This window comes from Trachemys scripta, chromosome 15 (genome assembly GCF_013100865.1).
Source record: "Trachemys scripta elegans isolate TJP31775 chromosome 15, CAS_Tse_1.0, whole genome shotgun sequence".
Lineage (NCBI taxonomy): Eukaryota > Metazoa > Chordata > Testudines > Emydidae > Trachemys > Trachemys scripta.
The window spans coordinates 17431744-17450565 of record NC_048312.1 but is presented as its reverse complement, the minus strand read 5'-3'; the positions used below and the strand labels follow the sequence as shown (position 1 = coordinate 17450565).

Below are 18822 nucleotides of genomic sequence, written 5' to 3'. Positions count from 1 at the left end.
TAGCCAGATTTTGATCCCTGACAATACTTTGCCTCTCACTCCATGACTAGTTAGCTTCTTTAGTAGCTTCTTGCATGAAAGAACTTGTCAAAGGCCTATCAGCACTCTAAATAAATTATATCCACTGATTTTCCTTTATCCACTACTTTATTGACACATGCGAAGAATTTTAAGATTAGTGAGATACAATATTCCTTTGCAGAAACCGTGCTGGTTAGACCCCATCATATAATGATCTTCCAGGTGTTTTTTTATTCTATTTTTATTTTAATTATTGTTTAAAGTAATTTTCCAGCTACAGATGTAAGGATTAGGTCTACAATTCCTCTGATCACTTCATGAGCCTTTTTTAAAATACAGGTACAAAATTTGCTACCTTCCAATCCCCTAGAATAGTGGCTTTTTTTTCTTTTTTTTTTCTTTTTAAGCAAAAGGACAGTTTTAGGGGAAGAAATATGGGACAGGAAAAAAAATGTTGTATTTATTGTAAATGAGGTGACTACATAGCTTGTTGGCAAGACACTGACCTTCTACATGATTTGTTAAGGGGGGTGTGTGTGCACGTGTTATAACATGCACAGACTCACATCACCAAACTGAAAGGTTTTCCTTTTCTAGATTCTGATCATGTGGCAGACAAATACTTGAAAAGAAAATTTATCGCCTGTACAAGGTTCTCAGCACAAAACTGAAATATGTCTGCAGCTATTGGGATCTATTTTCTATGTAATGTAATTTAGGTTGAGATGGAACTCCCTCTTAGAGGCAGGCTAGATTTTATTGTCTTCCATGAAGACCTCGTATACAATGATTTTATCTTGAAACAAAAGTTTTAACTAAGGAAGATCTGAAGAGTTTTCTTGGTCCCATATGCTTGAGGCTGAAAACATAAATATGAATATCCATGGATAATATTACCTCAGAAAATCTCTTTCTTACTAGTAGCTCTTTTTCATCGCCTCATTCTATAGAGATTTGAGTTAATCTCCAGAATCCCAGCACTGATGCATCCATACCTCAGAGAATCATATTGTTTTAAGACTGTCTGCTTGTGTGCCCTCTCCTGCTCTGTACCATCACTTACCTGTCTATGGCCGTCTGATTTGTATTTATTACAGCAGAAGTCCCTGAGGTGGCTTTGGATCGTTCTGTGAATCTCGAGTCAAATGCTTTCATAGGTTCAATCTTAGACGGAGTTGTTAGCACAGACGAAGATGATACAGGGGGAGCAGCTGAAGCAGAGGTAGCATTTACACTATTAAAGGAGGAAAGAGAAAAACAAAGATTGAAAATATATTTGGAGTCGAATACTACTCAAAAATAAATCAGCATTTATCAAAACCTTCTACATCAACTAGAAGTTTCATTAAATTGGCCACTCTTGGACGTATGTGAATTAAAATACACCATATCCTTTCATGTGTCAATATCCTCTACTCTCAAAAATTATTTATAATAGATCTGAGAGTTGAAATCTTAATGCTGCTGCATAAAGTCTTTTCATCTAGCTATATCCAACTGATTCATTCTTTAGAATTCTCATTCCTTGATTAAAAATACATATTATCTGTAGGCATTTAGTGTCCAAGTACAATAAATTAGTGATTATGTATATGCAGTGGAGCAGCATGAAATGATCTGTAGGTCTCCGCTGCAAATTTCTTTTGCTGCAGCAGGCTGAAAATGTTACACACAAGCCTAGCTGTTGCCTACACTACAGTTCAAACCACATAACCTGGTTCTTGCAAAAACTCTTTGAACCACACAACAGGACCTTACATCACAAAAAAATCTTCTAAATAAGGTTTGCTCACTTTTAAAATACTCAATTTAGACTGAATAAAGAGGTTTTAAGGGGGCTTCAATCTTGTACTAATAGCAGCTCAGTGTTTGTAAGGATGATTTAGTGGTTACTCCAATGGATAACAATCAAAATACATCTTACTGCACTGGAGAAGAGCATTTCCAGTGCATGCCTAGGGATTTGTTCAGCCCTGGGAGGCTTAATTAAGTAAACTGCAGTGTTTTAAAGCTACTAGTTATATCCAACTCAAAGCTCAATCTGACAATGGATGCATTTCCTCAAGGAAAACAGATGCGTTCATGTTAGTTGACTTCTTAGTAAGTGCCGCATAGTGGTGCACATTGGATGTTAACAAGGATAAACTGACTTCACAAAAAACATTGATTTGGTATAATTAGTTCCCACCACTATTAAAAGAGAAATTGAATATTAATAAAATCCTGAAGTATGCAAGACAATATTAGATTCTCAATTAATATTTTCTAGCAGGGAAACCACTTTAGCACCTGCTCATTTAGAGAATTATGAAGGCCAAGTTGTCTATGTTAAAAGAAATGAAACCTCTTGCAAACACTGACCCATCTTTATTGATTATGTCATCTGTTGGTTTTATACTGGCTGCCAGTGGTTCTAGAGAAGGCTTGGAAGTGCCGAGGGAATTGATTGCATTGGAATCTAATGACATCAGTTGCTGATTACTTTGAGACGACATCATTGAGCCAGCCAGAGATCCAGATATCGGGATACTATTGAAGAAGGCGGTTGAAAAATCCCTATACCAAAAAAGATTAAAAGCAAGTACATATGATTTTTTAAAAATTGGTATTTTTTAGAAGTATTTTAATTTAACTTTAATATCACTTGGGTGTGTATAATAGACACACTTAAAAACCCCTCAATTTTTTCCACATATTTTTCTCTCATCTCTACTGCAATGTAGGCCAATGTGGTGCTTTGCGGTTTATCTCTGCTAATTAATGAGGCAGAAGGGATGCGCATTGCTTCGGGGTGATATTTGTTTGTGTACAGCTGAAGAACAAAAAAAAAGGAGCTCTCCCATTTTTGGTGAAAACATGTTTTAAGTTGGAGAGTTTTTTATAGAGTTAGTTGACAGATGCAAAACATTAGCTTCGTCCTGTTGAAGTTAACAGTACAAGCTGACCTTTTGATGGTAGAAAACCTGTCTCTTAACACTAAGCATTCCAGACTGGCTCTTAGATCTTACTATTAAGAGAACACTGGGATAAATGCAGATTTTCACAACTATATGCAGGATATTTCCAGCAAAAGCCAGCTACCGAGTTGGCATGATTACACAGGATTACACAGGATGTAGACACATGCTTTAGAAATTGCTTTGGACGACAGAAGTATAACAACAAGCTCCTTGGAAAAGGGAGTTTATTTTTCACTCATGGCTCTGATCTTGGGATCTTTTTTCCATGAACTTCCCTCTTCCAAAAACAATAGGTAAAGCTGCTCATTCTGAGGATACGAATCCAGATAATCTAAAACACTGAAGGATTCAATACACAGTATATTCCTAGAAGAGGAAAAAAAACATTTTTTGGCTGAGACAGGAAACCAAGGATGGAACCACTCAGTCATTCAAGATCCCATAGCACTTGGAATGTGCTGGAACAAGTGTTCGCAATCACATCCCAGCCAAATTCCAAGTGGGATTATTACATTCTTCTCACCTAAATGTCTGTGTATTTAATTTGAAATGATTTTCACTTCTCTTTCTTTAAACTATTCTGCAGTATTATTTTCACAGAACAGCTGCCACTTTCTACCCTAGAAGTGGCTGCATTTTAATGGCAGGTAAAGTGATCATTATAAAGCACTTTAAAATCCACTCATCTTAAAAGTTCTTAAATGTAAGGTATGCAATGGGTTTACGATGGACCTAAATTTTGTCAGTGTGAACTGGAAGAAGTAGTTGAAAAGGTCAAGGGAGATAAGAAAAGTAAAACACTTCAAACTATACCCAGTGTCCAGCTGAGCTATGCAGAGAGGTGTGATCCGCCTTCGGCCATCTGCAGTCCGTGTTTCAACTTGTTTCTTTAAAAGATTCTGTTGGAGGAAAGGGAGAAAATAACGTTAATATGAATGCTTTCTCCAGTTGACACATGACTCTGGTTAGGTGCAATGAAATGAAAAAATGCTCATCAATAATTATAACCTTTATTGCAGGGAAGATTTCCCTCCCTCCCCACCCCCCACCCTCCAAACTGTGTTTCTGAACCAAAGAGGCCCCAAATATTTGCATGCTCTCTCACTCGATCTGCCTTCCTGCTAGCACAAACAAACTGGGTTTTTAGGACCGTAAACTCCATGGAGCAAGGATTGTCTTTTAATAAGAGTTTGTATAGTCCCTAACACAGTGGAGCCCAGATCTGTGATTGGTGGCACCACCATAATACAAACAATAAATCACAGCTAAATACAAGGTAGAACACTTTTCACAAAACCATCACTTCATCTCTGACCTCTCAGTCCTCGACCTCAAAGAAAACCAGCACAACACCTTCAAAAGATGAGCCTGGGAGTTTACATTCATAACTTCGTTAGACACTAAAAAATCATGGACTTAATAAAGACACTGGATTTATGGCTCATTACAACAATCTATAAATCACTAACCCTCCTTTGTCCTAGGACTGCAGAGGTCCTAGGACAAAGGTCATAACTGCCCATTTCACTGTGAATAGTCTCTTACACAATATTAACTCCATATGCTAAACAATCTGCTCCACCTTGTATTTAGCTGTGACACTCTGAGTACCTTTCCCAGACCTGAAGAAGAGCTCTGTGTAAGCTCAAAAGCTTGTCTCTCTCACCAACAGAAGTTGGTCCACTAAAATATATTACCTCACACACCATCTCTCTCTAATTAGATAATTATCAAATTTGTACTGCATACTATAAAATCACCATTCAAAAGGCCTACCTTTCTAATGTCCTCCAGACTCTCACCATTAACCATGCTCGCCACTTTGGGAGCTGCTGTTGCAGTCCCTGCTGCTTCCCGTATTGCTGCATTCTTCTGCTCCATCCGCTGCTGTTGCTGTCTCTGTTGATACTTCAGCATCTCTGGATTCTCAATAATGGTAGTGGACAACTGAGCCTCAGTCATTATCGCTAAGCTTTTACCATAGGTGGACTGATGAATGTTGCTCTATGGGTGTTAAAAATGTAAAAACAAAACCTGATTACAACTGCTACCAATACATCAGTGATTGTGCTATATAGACATTACACATATCTATTAGTATCAATATACAAGTGCCTTCAGTACTATTTACACATCATTCAAAGATTTTTTCTCTCTCATTATATATTTTAGATAACATCCAACTCATTAACTAACTTAACCAGGGTGGCAAAACTTCTGTTGCTAGCAGTGATAAGGTGGAAAATCCAGCTGATGGCAAAGCACGTTAAAAAGACTTACATACAAGCTCATAAGAGTAATTTTAAACCATAATTTTGAAATCAGGAAGTCACTCCTCACTACTTAGGCCAGACAAATGTTTCAAATGTATAATGCAATGTAAGCAAATGGGTATTTGCCAAGACAGTTTCTACTCTGGAAAGGATACTTAATACCGCAAGTTGTTTCTGAACTTGATGGCTGACTTTACAAAAAAACTCCCTGGTTTTGGAAAGCAGACAAGACCACATTTTTCTATAATATGAAAATCAGTCAACTACAAGCTTCTATGAAGAGTTTTGAGATTATTATTGTAATGCAAAAGAATGGATGATCACATTTGTCCTGAGCGCTCATAGTACCTTCTCCTCCTCACTAAGTGGATCTCCAAGTTCATCCTGGGAAAAGTCCAAAAAAGCCACTGATCCGTCCATGGAACACACCAAGATGCCAAGTCCATTTAAGGTCCTGAAAGACAGTAAAGATCTTTGTTTTGAAACCACGAGTTTTAAAAAGTTTTCTTTGCTGCATTTATGCAATCCACAGATGTTTTACGGTAAAAAATAAATGGTTAGCATAGGATTTATTACACCAGCAACTACTGAAGTGATCAAAGAAGTGGGCAACATGGGATAGTCAAGGGACTATGTTTGATAACCAGTGACTACATACATGCATGTGCTTTTGACCACGGTGCTCACCCACATTAACGACCAGGACTGTGAAAAACCAAGACTAGGGATAAAACTGGAAGAATTTAAAATGTTAAATACTAAAGGTGAACCACAAAGCAAGAATACAAATTCATTTGCTTCAGAAAGTATGTGCTAAATATGCCCACTAATTGGGCTAAGGGCAGCATTCAGCACATAAGCAACTAAAAAGCTTCCCTTTTCAGGCACTGAGAATCACAGTACTATGGTAATGTGTAGGATTCAACTAAGAATGGGGGCCACTATGTAAGGCAAACAGAGTGGTAGACAGTCACTGCCCCAAAGAGTTTACAATCTACATAGAAAAGACATACAGAGAGTGTGGAGGAGAAGATATACAAGCTGAATGATGACCAGCCATTTCTGCTCCATTGCAATTCCATCCCTCTGTGGTATCAGCAATAACAGAAGCCAGATGGAGCCTGGAACCAACCCAATAGTCTCTGGTTTAGTCTTTAGTTTAGATTTTTGTTTTTTGCTTTAGTATACTGCACACAGAGGCCTGGCTACTCTGGTTCACAGCATATGCACCATACCAGCATTTTTCTGGGGGGCTCAACAGTGTCTGTAAAATAAGTTTTTTTTTAAAAAGCCCTTGTGCCCCTTATAAGGCAATAACCTTCCAAATGTGATCCACTATTCAGAGACTTGGGGCGTTTTTTTGCTAGAAGAGGCCTTGACCACTGATCCAGTAGCTCCTAAATGCAGTTTTCCCCCTAACAGGTAACAGAAACTAACGGATGATGTGTCACAGATGAAATTAAGACAGCAGAGCATTGATGGCAGAAGTCCTGCTGAGTCAGCCCAATTGCAAACAATTTTTTAAAACCACGTATCATGGCTGCATGAGAGACAAAGAAAGGTTTCTTTGTCTTTACCATAGGATCTGCAGTGCCACACCCAGTCCAATTGTCCCAGATAGTAGGTAACTTAGATAACCCAAACTCCCAACTGGAAAGTGAGTCAAGTTTCTCCTAATAAGTTTTCTGCTTGCTGGACAGATAAAAAATTCTTGGATTCAGATGTAAACATTGGGATAGTGTAGATATCCACTGATGATGGAGATAGTCAGTGCCTCTGTCTGAGAGTACAATGCCAGAGGAACATCAAGAAACACCAGTAAAACCATATTCAAGGATCCATCACTGGACATTGACAATGTCACTTTTTGTTCTGTGTTTGTACAGCACCTAGCAAACTGGGGCTCCTAGGTGCTTCCAGAATAAAATAATAAATAATATAGACCAGTGTCTTATCCTCCCTTTTTGGAAAAGATTTTTGAAAATGTAATGGTGCTCAGATATAAGAGTGATAGGTACAAATTTACAACTCTAAAATAGAGAAAGCTCAAACAGTTCTAGCAGTATGTACAGTTCAGATTTCCCTGTTCCAAGTCAGTCTGATTTTAGACCCGGGTACAAGACTGAAACTGCACTTCTGGGAATTGTTCCATATTACTAAGATTTTAGCCTAACAAATTTGATTTCCTAAACAGGGTATAAAACAACAAGCTTTCTGCTGATCACTTACTGTCTCTCTCAAATATCCCACAAGAACATTTACCCATACAGTCAAAAATGTTAACTGGATATTGCTTCTAAAACTTTATAACACTGAAAAAGGTGTCACTTGCAGGTGAGGCAGTCTTTTCTTTGCATAGGTAACGAAATTACACAACGCTGCTATACTACAGCAGCAAGAACAGCAAGGCGCTCCTTTATGCAATTATACTACTTAGCGCACAAGCCTTAACTCATTAACGTAAGTAAAATACGTTGAAGTCTTTGGATGGAAATCTCTATACGAAATATTATTGAATTTGACAGTAAGATCCATGGAGAAGGCATACAGACACCTGACCAAACTGTACATATTCTGCTGCCTGAGTAAACAGCTTTTAGGTCTAATATAGGTATATCAGTATGAGTACACAATTCCCAGTGGTCCTCTATACCCTCTATTATGGGAATACTTATTACCTACTTTACAGGGGTGGTGGGAAACTTAACTAATGTTAGAGATCCTCAAATGAAAGGCTCAACAGAACTGCAAGGTATAAAAGATAATTAAAATAAAACTATTTTAAAAGAACATTAAGATTGCAAAGTCAAGCACTCCGAAGTAACCATGATAGAACTGAAGTGGCCTGTCCAACCTTAATTCGGCCCTGTTGTTCATATGCATTTTGATAGTCTTCACTTACATGTTCACATACTATTTTTCCCACAGGACCTCCTGCCTCATTCAGTGCATAGATTGGACAGTGCTCACTGAATGGGTAACTATTCAATACTCCTTTTTATCCTCATCATTCAATGTGTGGCCCCATGCTTACTTACTGCTTACTATTCAAACCCTGTTCTGAAGACAAAATTATTATTATGATTAATTTCCTCATTTTTATGGCACTTATCATAGCATCTGAGTAGTTCACAATCATTAGCGGATTTATCTTCAGGATACATCCGTAGGGTATCAACATTTTCAATTTTACAGATGGGGGGCATTATTATAGCACTTTATATGTTCAAAGCACAGCTCCCAGTGACTTCAGGTGCATTATATTGCATTGCATTGTATTATTATTATATTTTATAGCCTTTAGTGCTCAAAACATCTGCAAATCAGGCTCAGTGTGTCTCAATTTGGGCATCTGGAAACTGGGAAATACATACTGGCCATCTGTGAAAGTTTTAGTTTAAGTGACTTGTCCAGCATCACATAGGAACTTTGTGGCAGAGGCAGGGAGTTGTCTAGGGCTTTAACCATGAGACTAACCTTTCTCTCACCTCATTCACCACACACCTTCCAACTTCTGCAATAAATGAGACAAGGATTCTAAAGACAACCACCTCATTCACTATACAACCCTGATACATGCCCAGAGCACCATCCATCCTGTGAAGTGAATGTGGCAAGGGGCCTGTGGAAAACATAGCAGGGGATCATATAATTAAAGACTGCATCATAACACACAAGAAGGCTGAATTAAGGTTGTATTTGCAACTTCAATTCTGGTATCTCTTGACATTGAAACCTTAACATTCTTTTAATGTAGTTTTTAAAATGTAATTTTCTAGGTTTAAAAAACAAAACTGAAAAAAAGTCAGAAGAAATTCCATCATGTGGAAACATACTGATCCCCACATTGGTCATCAGCAGGGTTGAGCCTCTAGATTCACAGCATAGTCCTTGACCACCTGAGCTAATGAAGTAGTTGATAGTAGCAGAATCTTTTATCATCTGTAGGGGCCAGTCACTAGAGAAGGATGACATACATTTTGCCAGTGGGTTTCACAGATACTGCTGAGAGCAGGATTTCTGTATCTCAGCACTCCCAGGTTCTGAGGGGAGTGCCCTCTAATGGTTACAGATCCTGCTGCTCCTGTTCTTCACCATCCCCCCCAGCATGGCCCTTCAGCATATACCCCTTCTATCTCTGCCCCCAATGTTTCTATCCCCCTTTCCTACTGCCCCCTGCAACCAGTCCCATTCCCCCCTTCTCCTATAACCGCAGCCTGCTGCCTTCAGTCTATCCCTGCACCCGTCTGTTCCTCACCCCTTTGCTTTAGAGTCAGGCTACTTCTTCCTTTTCCGTCATGCTGCCTGGGCATCAGCAGGGGGAGACAAAGATGACTGAGGATAGCTAGTAGCCACCAGGGAGGGAGCCAGAGGCAGGAAGAGTTTGTTATGGAAAGAAAAGAGCTAGGGCTGGGGCGGTGAGGGGGGGAAAGGTGTTGAAGAAGTTGGAGAAGAGAGAGGGGATGTGGGCTGGATGCAGTGGCAGCCTAGGGACTTGTGATGCTGTCCAGCGATGGAGGGAGCCTGAGTGAAGGAACCTGGGACAGCCTCTTCCATTCTGCCCCTACCCCTTTTCCTCACCCCTTCAGCTCCCCCCACCACCACAGACCTCTTACTGCCTGGCACAGTGAGGGCTGGGGCCGCTTGTGGCTGCTGCCATCTTGGCCTCTCTCTAGTCTAACAGGGGAGAATTGCAAGCGTGTCTCCCTAGCTCAGCTTTAGCACCACAGCAGCCCACGGTGGACAGGATGAATGATGGCAGGGAGGCAGGGTTGTCAGAATACATAATGGAGCAGCTGAATGCAGGTCATTCCCAAGACATATGTGAGAGAGAGAGAGAGAGTGTGTAAAAATAGGGGTTTTTCCCCAGTGCGGTGTCACCATACAGCAAGACATGCTGCAGACAGTCCTGCTCTCTAGTGCTAGTACTACCACTGGAGTAGGGGAGGAGTCAGTGCTCATGCAATGGTCACTGCAGGCTTCTTAGAGTTGCCAACTTTCTAATTGCACAAAACCAAACACGCCTGCCCCGTGCCCTTCCCTGAGGCCCCGCCCCCACTCACCCCAGTCCCTCTTCCTCCATTGCTCACTCTCCCCCAACCTCACTCACTTTCACTGGGCTGCGGTAAGGGGTTGGGGTGCGGGAGTGGGTGAGGGTGAGGGCTCTGGGAGGCAGAACGGGGCTCAGGGCTGGTGCAGAGGGTTAGGGTGCAGGAAGGGGTTTGGGCTCCAGGAGAGAGTTTGGGTGCGGGAGGGGGCTCAGGGCTAGGGCAAGGGGTTGGAGTGCAGGCTCTGGCAGGGAGTTTGGGGGCAGGAAGGGGCTCAGGGCTGGGACAAGGGGTTGGAGTGTGGACGCCGGCCGGCGCTTACCTCAGGCGGCTCCCGGTTGGCAGTGCAGCAGGGCTAAGGCAGGCTCCCTGCCTGTCATGGCTCCGCCCTGCTCTTGGAAGTGGCCAGCATGTCCAACCCCTAGGCAGAGGCGCGGCCAGGCAGCTCTGCAAGGTGCCTGCGCTCGTGCTGCCCCCCACAGCTCCCACTGGCTGCTGTTCCTGGCCAATGGGAGCTGCATAGCCGGCGCTCGGGGCAGGGCCAGGACGCAGAGCCTCCCTGACCCCTGTGCCTAGGGACCACAGTGACATGTCACCAGTTCTGGGAGCTGCACGGAGCCAGGGAGCCTGCCTTAGCCCCGCTGCGCCACTGATCAGAGCCTTCAGGGTCCGTTTTCAACCAGGCGTGCCAATCGAAAACCGGACGCCTGGCAATCCTAAGGCTTCTTGCAGCAGTACAGGGAAGTGGGACCTGGGCTGGAAGATAGCTGAAAAGCATGATGTCCCTCCCACACTTACAGGACTCTGGACAAAACCCACACTAGACTCCATGCCCTCTAGAAAAACACAGCTGCTTGGAAGGTTGCTATGTTCTATGCTGTGATTGGTGGGATGTGTTATAGTACTTTATAATTTCATTGTTTTCTGTTTGATACTTGCCTCGTGATTTGAAACTCTCTTAACCTGACCTTTCTGCTATACTCGGCCACAAAGGAATGCATACCTTCTTACATAGCACTGCAACACCTTTGATATAACTAAATTATTTATTCAAGAATAGAGCAGCTATGTTTAATTTTCTGAATGAGAAACTATCAAGAGGGTCAGATACATAAGCAAGTGTGGACACTCAACGAACTTCATGTTAAAGGAAAAGGGAATCACTTTTGGAGATGGGAGCCATTGTGGATTTTTCGGGAGGGGAGAAGAGGGACTGAGATGACATACCGGAGTCTTCTCGCTTGCATCAGTGTAAATTAATAACTGTATATAAGTTACATATGTGTAAAATCCATCAGGCCCAGTAAGTTTTATAAAATAGTAGCAGCTTGCTCAAAAGAGGAAATTCTAACAAGCTGAACTTATTCTACAGATGTCTTTGTACATCATAACACTGTATTATTATTATATTCTATATCCTTTACTTACAAAGACAGTATTCTTCCCCTGCTTGGAGATAAACACACACACTCCAAACACATAGCAGGGAAATTATTTAAATTTGAATTTTTATGTAGTATATTTTCATCTCTTCTAGGGACACTAAGTGCCTATTTGGTACTTGGAATAACAGAGATGAGTCAAAACTAATGGAGTTAACAAAGATATTGCTGCAACTTCAAAAACTTCAGATCACATGATGTGGTGCTCAAATTATGCTCAAAATGTGAGCAGTGTTGCAATATACTAGAATAAAAACTTCCACTGAACAGATAGGAACAGAAGTAGACAATATTTTGTTTTAGCTTTTGTACAAAAGAAAAAGCCATCTTACCATGAGATGTCCATGATAGACTTGTCAAACAGCTCATGTATGACAACTAAAGGTCGTTTCAGACATGTGAGCTTAAAATGGAAAAATACAGGAGACAGAAATTTAGAAATATTATGAACAACCACATAATCCCATCCTCTTACAGAATCTAATCTTACCTCCTGACCACGGCTACCACTGAAACCTGTGACCAGGAATGCTATCTGTATGCTTGATGATGTAAGATCTGGAGTGTACCTGGAGTTAGTCATTTCTCTACAGAGCACAACCCATTCCCTCAAAAGTTTGTACGACATTCAAACCCCACTTTTTGAAACAGATTGAATCTTCTGATCAATGTAGCCCTCTCTCTGTTGAATTGGTAGAGAGCTCTACAACTGCAAAGTAATTCCAGACCCTGGAGAGAGCTTCTGTTCCAACCTTAACTGAGAAAAGGAGGTTGCTCACTGGCAACATAAGAGAAAGGCAGAACAAAGATCAGGGTAATGTGCTCACTTTCAGACTATCAATGTGTAAGTAAGGAAAGCCAGTCAACAACAAAGGAAAACTACCAATTGTTCTAAAGAGGAGCAGCCAACCCTGTATTTATGGATCAACTTGATACAACAATAAAGAACTGAATAAGCAAAAGAATTTCCCATAACTTGTTAAAAAACAAAGAGGTACAGTATCTCTACTTCTCAGCCAGTATACTTAGCATCTAAGATACCTGGCTCTAACTGAAGCTAAAGTAGGAGAAGGTAGTGTGGTTTAGCGGATAATGAGGTTACCTAGGATTCAGTAGCGCTGGGTTCTAATCTTGGATCTACCACAGACCTGCTGTGTGACCCCAAGCAAATTATTTCACCTCTTTTCTGTTTTCCCTCCCACCATCTATCTGTCTTGTCTATTCAGACTGTAAGCTCTTCAGGGCAAGCACTCTCTCTTACTATGTGTCTTTGCTGTGCCTAGTACGAGATCCCAATCTCTGCTGGGCCCATTAGGAGCTATAATAGAATATACTTAAGTGGCACTTTGATTAACAACACACCCGTTATTTGGTATTTTTGCCAGAAAGATTTAGTGTTATGCACTTAAGTGATTGATGGATAAATATCACACTTAGGCTGCTTAGAAAGGAAACAGGGAATTACAGGTAGCAACTAACGTGTTCTGGGATATGTCCCTCACCGTGAAGCCATACACTTTGTTTAAGCTGATTCGCTGCCCTATTACAGCTTCCAAACCAGTCAATCTTACATTAAAGTGGAGGAATAACCAATGTTTACCCTCAACCACAATCTGAAGATACAATTTTACTTTAGACTTTACAATAAAAGTCAAACCAGATGTTTGAAGACTTGGATTTTTTTTTTTTTTTTAAAGTTCTTTCTACCCTGCCTCTATTTACTGGCTGACAGCAGAAGCTGGAGACCGAGGCCAGGACAAAGCAGGCAGGGGATCAGTCAATCCAGCAAGAGCTAGGCTGTGCTAACTATGTTCCTTGCATTCTGCAGAGCAAGTTCAGGGGAAGCCACATTCCATGGTAGGATATGCTGAATTTGGGATAGGAGGAAGGAACTGTTTCTCTTACAAGAGGTCAGAGCCTGTGATAAAGTGAGTGGCCTTGGGTCAGGTTTGTTAGGACAAGTCAATTCCTTTTCCCAGCCATGGTAACAGAATACTCCTGCATCATTCAGTGTATAGATTGAACAGTGCTCACTGAATGGGTAGCTATTCAATACACCTTTTTATCCTCATCATTTAATCTGTGTCCCCATGCTTATTTACTGCTTACTATTCAAACCCTGCTCTGAAGACAAAATTATTATTATTATTATTATTATTATTAATTTCCTCATTTTTATGGCACTCATCACCATAGCATCTGAGTAGTTCACAATCATTAGCGGATTTATCTTCAGGATACATCTCTAGGGTGAGCTGGTATTAATATTTTCAATTTTACAGATGGGGGGCATTATTATAGCACTTCATATGTTCAAAGCACAGCTCCCAGTGACTTCAGGTGCAGCTGTAAGTGCTCAGAACTTCTGCAAATCAGGCTCAGTGGATCTCGATTTGGGCACCAGCTCCTCTTCTCTGACAACAGCAACATATTGTATCACTGACTCTCTTAGTCCCTCATGTACCAGCAGGCCTTGGAACTGGATTCCCTAGGCCCTTTGCTTCCCTAAGTTAGTTTAATAGAGGGAGAAAGAGCATAGCTAGCATCCACCACCTAGCTTCATCTGGGACACTGTACTGCCTACCCTGTTCTGGCCCAAACATCAGAGACCTCAGTCCCCAAAACTTGATCTAGAATAAATCACTTCAAGCTTAAAAATTACAAAAATCAATGGGAGATTTACCTGAATATACTAGAAATTGTGGCTAAGGATATAATGAACTTTTCATATAATTTTTAAAAACGTTTCAGTGATCATTTCTAAAACAATTCATGATAATTTCAGTCCAGTGTTTTCCTACAATCCCCCGATAACAGGCAGAGTGGCCAATAAAAACCGTATCTAAATGTAAGATCCTAATTCTGTACACCTGATCTCTGTGCTAAGTCCCCTAGTTGTCCAAGTGATCACGTCAGCCAATGAAAGCAACAAAGGAAACTTACCCAGACGGAGAGGGACCGATCCTTACTGCCAACAGCACAGCAGCAGTAGGGACAGCTTGGCTTGGTGGAGCTCCCATTCTTTTGTTTCTTTTTGAAGATTTTTGGATTGAATTTCTAAAAGACAGAAAAAAAAATCCCACATATATTACAATCAATTAATTATTTTTAGGAGGTCTTTAGGTTTTTAAGTTAATTTAATGCTCACAAACAATGTCAGGCTAACCTCTCTAGGAAACAAAGTCCCCATCACACGTTCAGCACAGACAAAAGCAATGTAGGTTTCCTCACGCTGCCTACCCAATGTGTCTCAGCCTTGAGCTGGAAGGACACCTTCTATAGGTCAGAGTATTTTTGTCTCCATAGTCAGCTCAGTCTTTGGCATCTCTGACAAGCGCACCAACAGGAATACCAAACTATATTGGTTTTGTGATGTGAACATCAGCCCATTTGGAACCAGACTGATTTCAAACAAGCTACTGAAGAGGCCTTGGAAGGTAAGCTTTTGGCCACACCTGAAGTAGGCTGGATTTGAACTAGTGACCGAGAGCAGGGGATCTCACAACAATTTTTTTGGTGACAATTTTTCCTAAAATACTTAATTAACGTTAGGAAAAACAAATAAATATGCAAATATACATGTCCAAATCATCGTAATTTATGTATGTAGAGTTTCTTTTTGCAGACTCAATAACAAACATCACGTACAGCTGTTTCTATTCTTTACTGGATCTGAACAGAATAGAAACACAAATAAGGTGCTTTGCACATTCTTGTCTTTTTTTGTTGTTTCTTTTGCTTTTTTGGTTGCTTTTTAAAAAAAGACTTGGTAGCTAGTAAGTCTGCTGCTGTGAAAAGTAATATTTGTTAATATCACTTTTCACAGCAGACTTACTAGCTAGTTGTGAGGCTGTGAAAAGTTATATTAACAAACATACATATATGAATTTTCACAGCAGACTTACTCAACCCTGGCAAGCCCGGGGACAAATTAAGCCCTGGATGGGGAGGTGGGTAGGGAGACAGTGAGGGCCCGGGGCAAAGTGGGGGTGGTGGTGAGCTAAGGGTCAGCACCTGCTGCCACATGGCTGGGGTCCAGGGCTGGAGCCCAAAGCCCTTGACTGAAGCCTGCCGCCTGCCACCCCAGTGAAGCCCAAAGCTGGAGCTTCACTGGCTCTGGGAAGGTGGGAACTCACTGGCTGCCTGCTCTCCGGTGTTCGCGGCTCCACAAGGGGTCAGGGTCCAACCCCTGCTGGTGAGCCTAGGGGAGGGTCCACTGCTCCCTCCCCTGACCCCTTAAGTCACTGCCCAGGAAGCTGTGGCCGCAAGAAAAGCTCCGGGTGGCTGCATGCGGCCACTGTGGTCACATTTGAGAAACACTGGGGGGGCAAATGCTCAGGGGCCCAGGTAATTTAAAAGGGCCCGGGGGGACGGGGGGAGGCAGTCACGACTGCTACAGCGTGGGCAGGAAATTTAAAAAAAGGAGGAAGGGGACAGAAGAAGCCCCGCCGGGCGGATGGGTGAGCAGGCAGGGGAAAGCCACGGCGGGTGTGTGTGTGCGCGCACACACACACACAGGGAAGCCCTGAGCCCCAGTAGAAGCCATGTTGGGCGGGGAAGCCCCAGAGCCCCGGCAGAAGCCACAGGCCAGGCAGGGGGAAACAGGTTCCAGGACAAACAATTCCCACTGATTTCAAAGGAGATTTGACCCTGAGTGAAGAATGCAGGCTTAAGGGAAACACATTAGTTCTAGCCTCGCTACTTTTTCTTTGGGTGGGGGAGGAAGGTGTTAAATATGAAACTAGAAGAGAGGTGATGAGGAAGAGATGGCATTGGTCAGTTCTCTCCTGTTTCTGCTTTCTAGCAATTGTACTAATATGAATAAATGTTAATATAATTGGCTCCAAGGCTGTACCTGAAGTCAGCAAAGGATACATGGGGAGTGTAGAAGTTCCACTTCTTTGTGTGGGCAGCCCTTTTCTAAGAGCTCCATTGTGAGCTCCCTACATTGTGCCCACAGTGAGAAGTAAGAGGCGAAAGGCATCACCTTACAATTCTGCACATGGAGAGAGAGGAAGGGGGGGGTACAGGGAAGACAGCATGTTTGAGGAAAGTAAGTTGTACCAGAAAAAGGGCTTGTGCAGCTTACTTCCCCTATGGAGCAAGAGGGAGGGAAGGAAGAGACCTAATAGTGATTGAGTCACAATTCAGTACCCGATATGAACACGAGGAAGCACAACTATGTACTGTCCCTCACTCAGGGTGGCTTGTAAGGTGGTGTTATTAACTAAGTGACATTATTAATGTCATTGAGGTGCAAGTGTATGAATCCAAGACCTGCAGAACTTCCTCTGGAAAATATAAATAGTGCAAAAACCTAATGGGAAGCAGTTGTTTTAAGTTCAAGTGAACAGGAAGAAGCAATTCTCTGTGTGCAGTGACACAGGGACTCACATCTCTATGTTGTGGGGAGTGGTGTTTCCATCTTGGTGCTCCATGTAGCTGGTCAGTGTAGGTGCTCCTTGTGGTATTAAGCATTGAGGTTGTGGGGGGCCTGGAGCAAAATCTGAAACTGAAGCTTCTCACCCTCCCAAAATGCCTACACCTCCCCTTCCCGCCGCCCCCGCCGCCCGGCCCATGGCCCTGTAAACCCACCTCCTTCCAGGAGCTCCTGCCTCCCCCACCGTATTCCTGCTGGTGACCCTCATGGTGGAGGATCCAGGACTCCCCACAGTGCTCTGGGTTCTGTGAACAGCTCTTACGATGGCCCGGATCTGTGTGTGTTGGGGTGCTAGGGAGTGGGGGTTCTGTGTGGGGTGCTGGCCAGTTGTGGTGGGGCTGTGGACGGGGGGGCCTCTGAGCAGGGTGGTAGTGGTGTGCAGGGTAATGTGCACTTGTGGTGGTGGGGATTGTGGGGGGTTCTCTGGTCAGGGGGACGCTGGGCATAGGGAATCAGGGATGTTGGGTGGGGGGGCTGTGTGGCACGGCCCCTGAGGGAAGGGACATACAGGTTAGCCAATGTGCATCTGGTGGCTGCTGGACTGTAAACAGTGCCCTCGCACTGGGCTGGGTGGAGCGTGGCTGGCCCTGCCATGCCATGCCCTGCCCTGCCCCATTGCCCCCAGCCAGACCCTCGCTCTGGGTACTGACCTCCTGGTGCTCCATTGCCCCCATTGGGGGCCCACAAATATGTTTGGTGCCGGGCCCACAAAAGGTTAATCCGGCCCTGACCGGAAGAGCGCAGCCAGCAGCTCGCTGGGCGCGGCTTATGTGTGCACCAGCCGCCGCACATGGTCCAGCTCCACGCCCATGTGGCGATGCCACGCTGGGCCATCCCTTTCTACGGGGCCCATTGACAGTTGTGCCCTGGGGCCCAGAACTGCTGTCAGCCGGCCTCCTTCCAAATCCATGAAATAAAAAAAATTGTACAGGTGAAAGTCTACACTTACCTTAAACTGACAGATTTTTAAACATCTATGTATCAATTAATAACTTATCATATTTACAATCTATCTATAGCAGCTGTTTCCCTCTGTTGCACATAAGAGCATATTTTCTAAAAGCTATACTTTAAGAAGACGTTACCCTTTAAATTTACTCACCACCACTGTCACTGCCTTGCGGTGCCCTACAAAATCCATGTTGGTTTTCCATCCATCTCTCTCAATGATCTGAGCAGTAGGTCCAGAATTATTCATGGCATGAGCAGAAACCAGATAGTGTCCATCAGGCGACCAGCTGAGACGCAGAACATGTGTTGTCCCTCCACACTGAGAAAAAAAACCACATTAGGCCTTTAAAGGGGTCTAGACTGATTGATCAGAGGGCATTTATAACAACTTTTGAGGGTTCAGAAGTTAGATTTTACAAACAATGAGTGATTTCTTGTTTCTTTCAGGAGTGTAACACAATTTCATGAGTAACATTTCAGTACACTAAATTCTCAGAGCTTCATCCCTATCCACATGGTTGGTCCAATCTAAGTTCTGAAGCTGTAACCTAGGAGCTAGAGAGTGAATAAGAGTATCTGGTTATAGTCAGAAAAGATGCAAAACTTGGGAATGACTTATATTGAAAAGAGGCTCTCCAGGACAATGTTTTAAATGGAAAGAAGACCTGAAAATGCCATTCTTTATAA

The 18822-nt window shown here is 42.7% G+C and overlaps 1 protein-coding gene across 3 annotated transcripts in view; it reads right to left on the bottom strand.

Moving 5' to 3' along the window:
• The window catches only part of LOC117887896 (protein HIRA), a 63523-nt gene that overhangs the window by 18494 nt on the left and 26207 nt on the right, over positions 1-18822 (bottom strand). For 2 of the 3 annotated variants that reach the window (XM_034790636.1, XM_034790635.1), the window contains exons 8-15: positions 18287-18454; positions 14688-14801; positions 12077-12147; positions 5603-5708; positions 4758-4985; positions 3795-3880; positions 2383-2577; positions 1085-1255 (exon numbers count right to left, since the gene is read on the bottom strand). In XM_034790636.1, coding sequence (XP_034646527.1) covers positions 1085-1255; positions 2383-2577; positions 3795-3880; positions 4758-4985; positions 5603-5708; positions 12077-12147; positions 14688-14801; positions 18287-18454 — 1139 coding nt within the window. The remainder of the gene's footprint in view (positions 1-1084; positions 1256-2382; positions 2578-3794; positions 3881-4757; positions 4986-5602; positions 5709-12076; positions 12148-14687; positions 14802-18286; positions 18455-18822) is intronic. The other variant, XM_034790637.1, reaches the window with a different exon arrangement.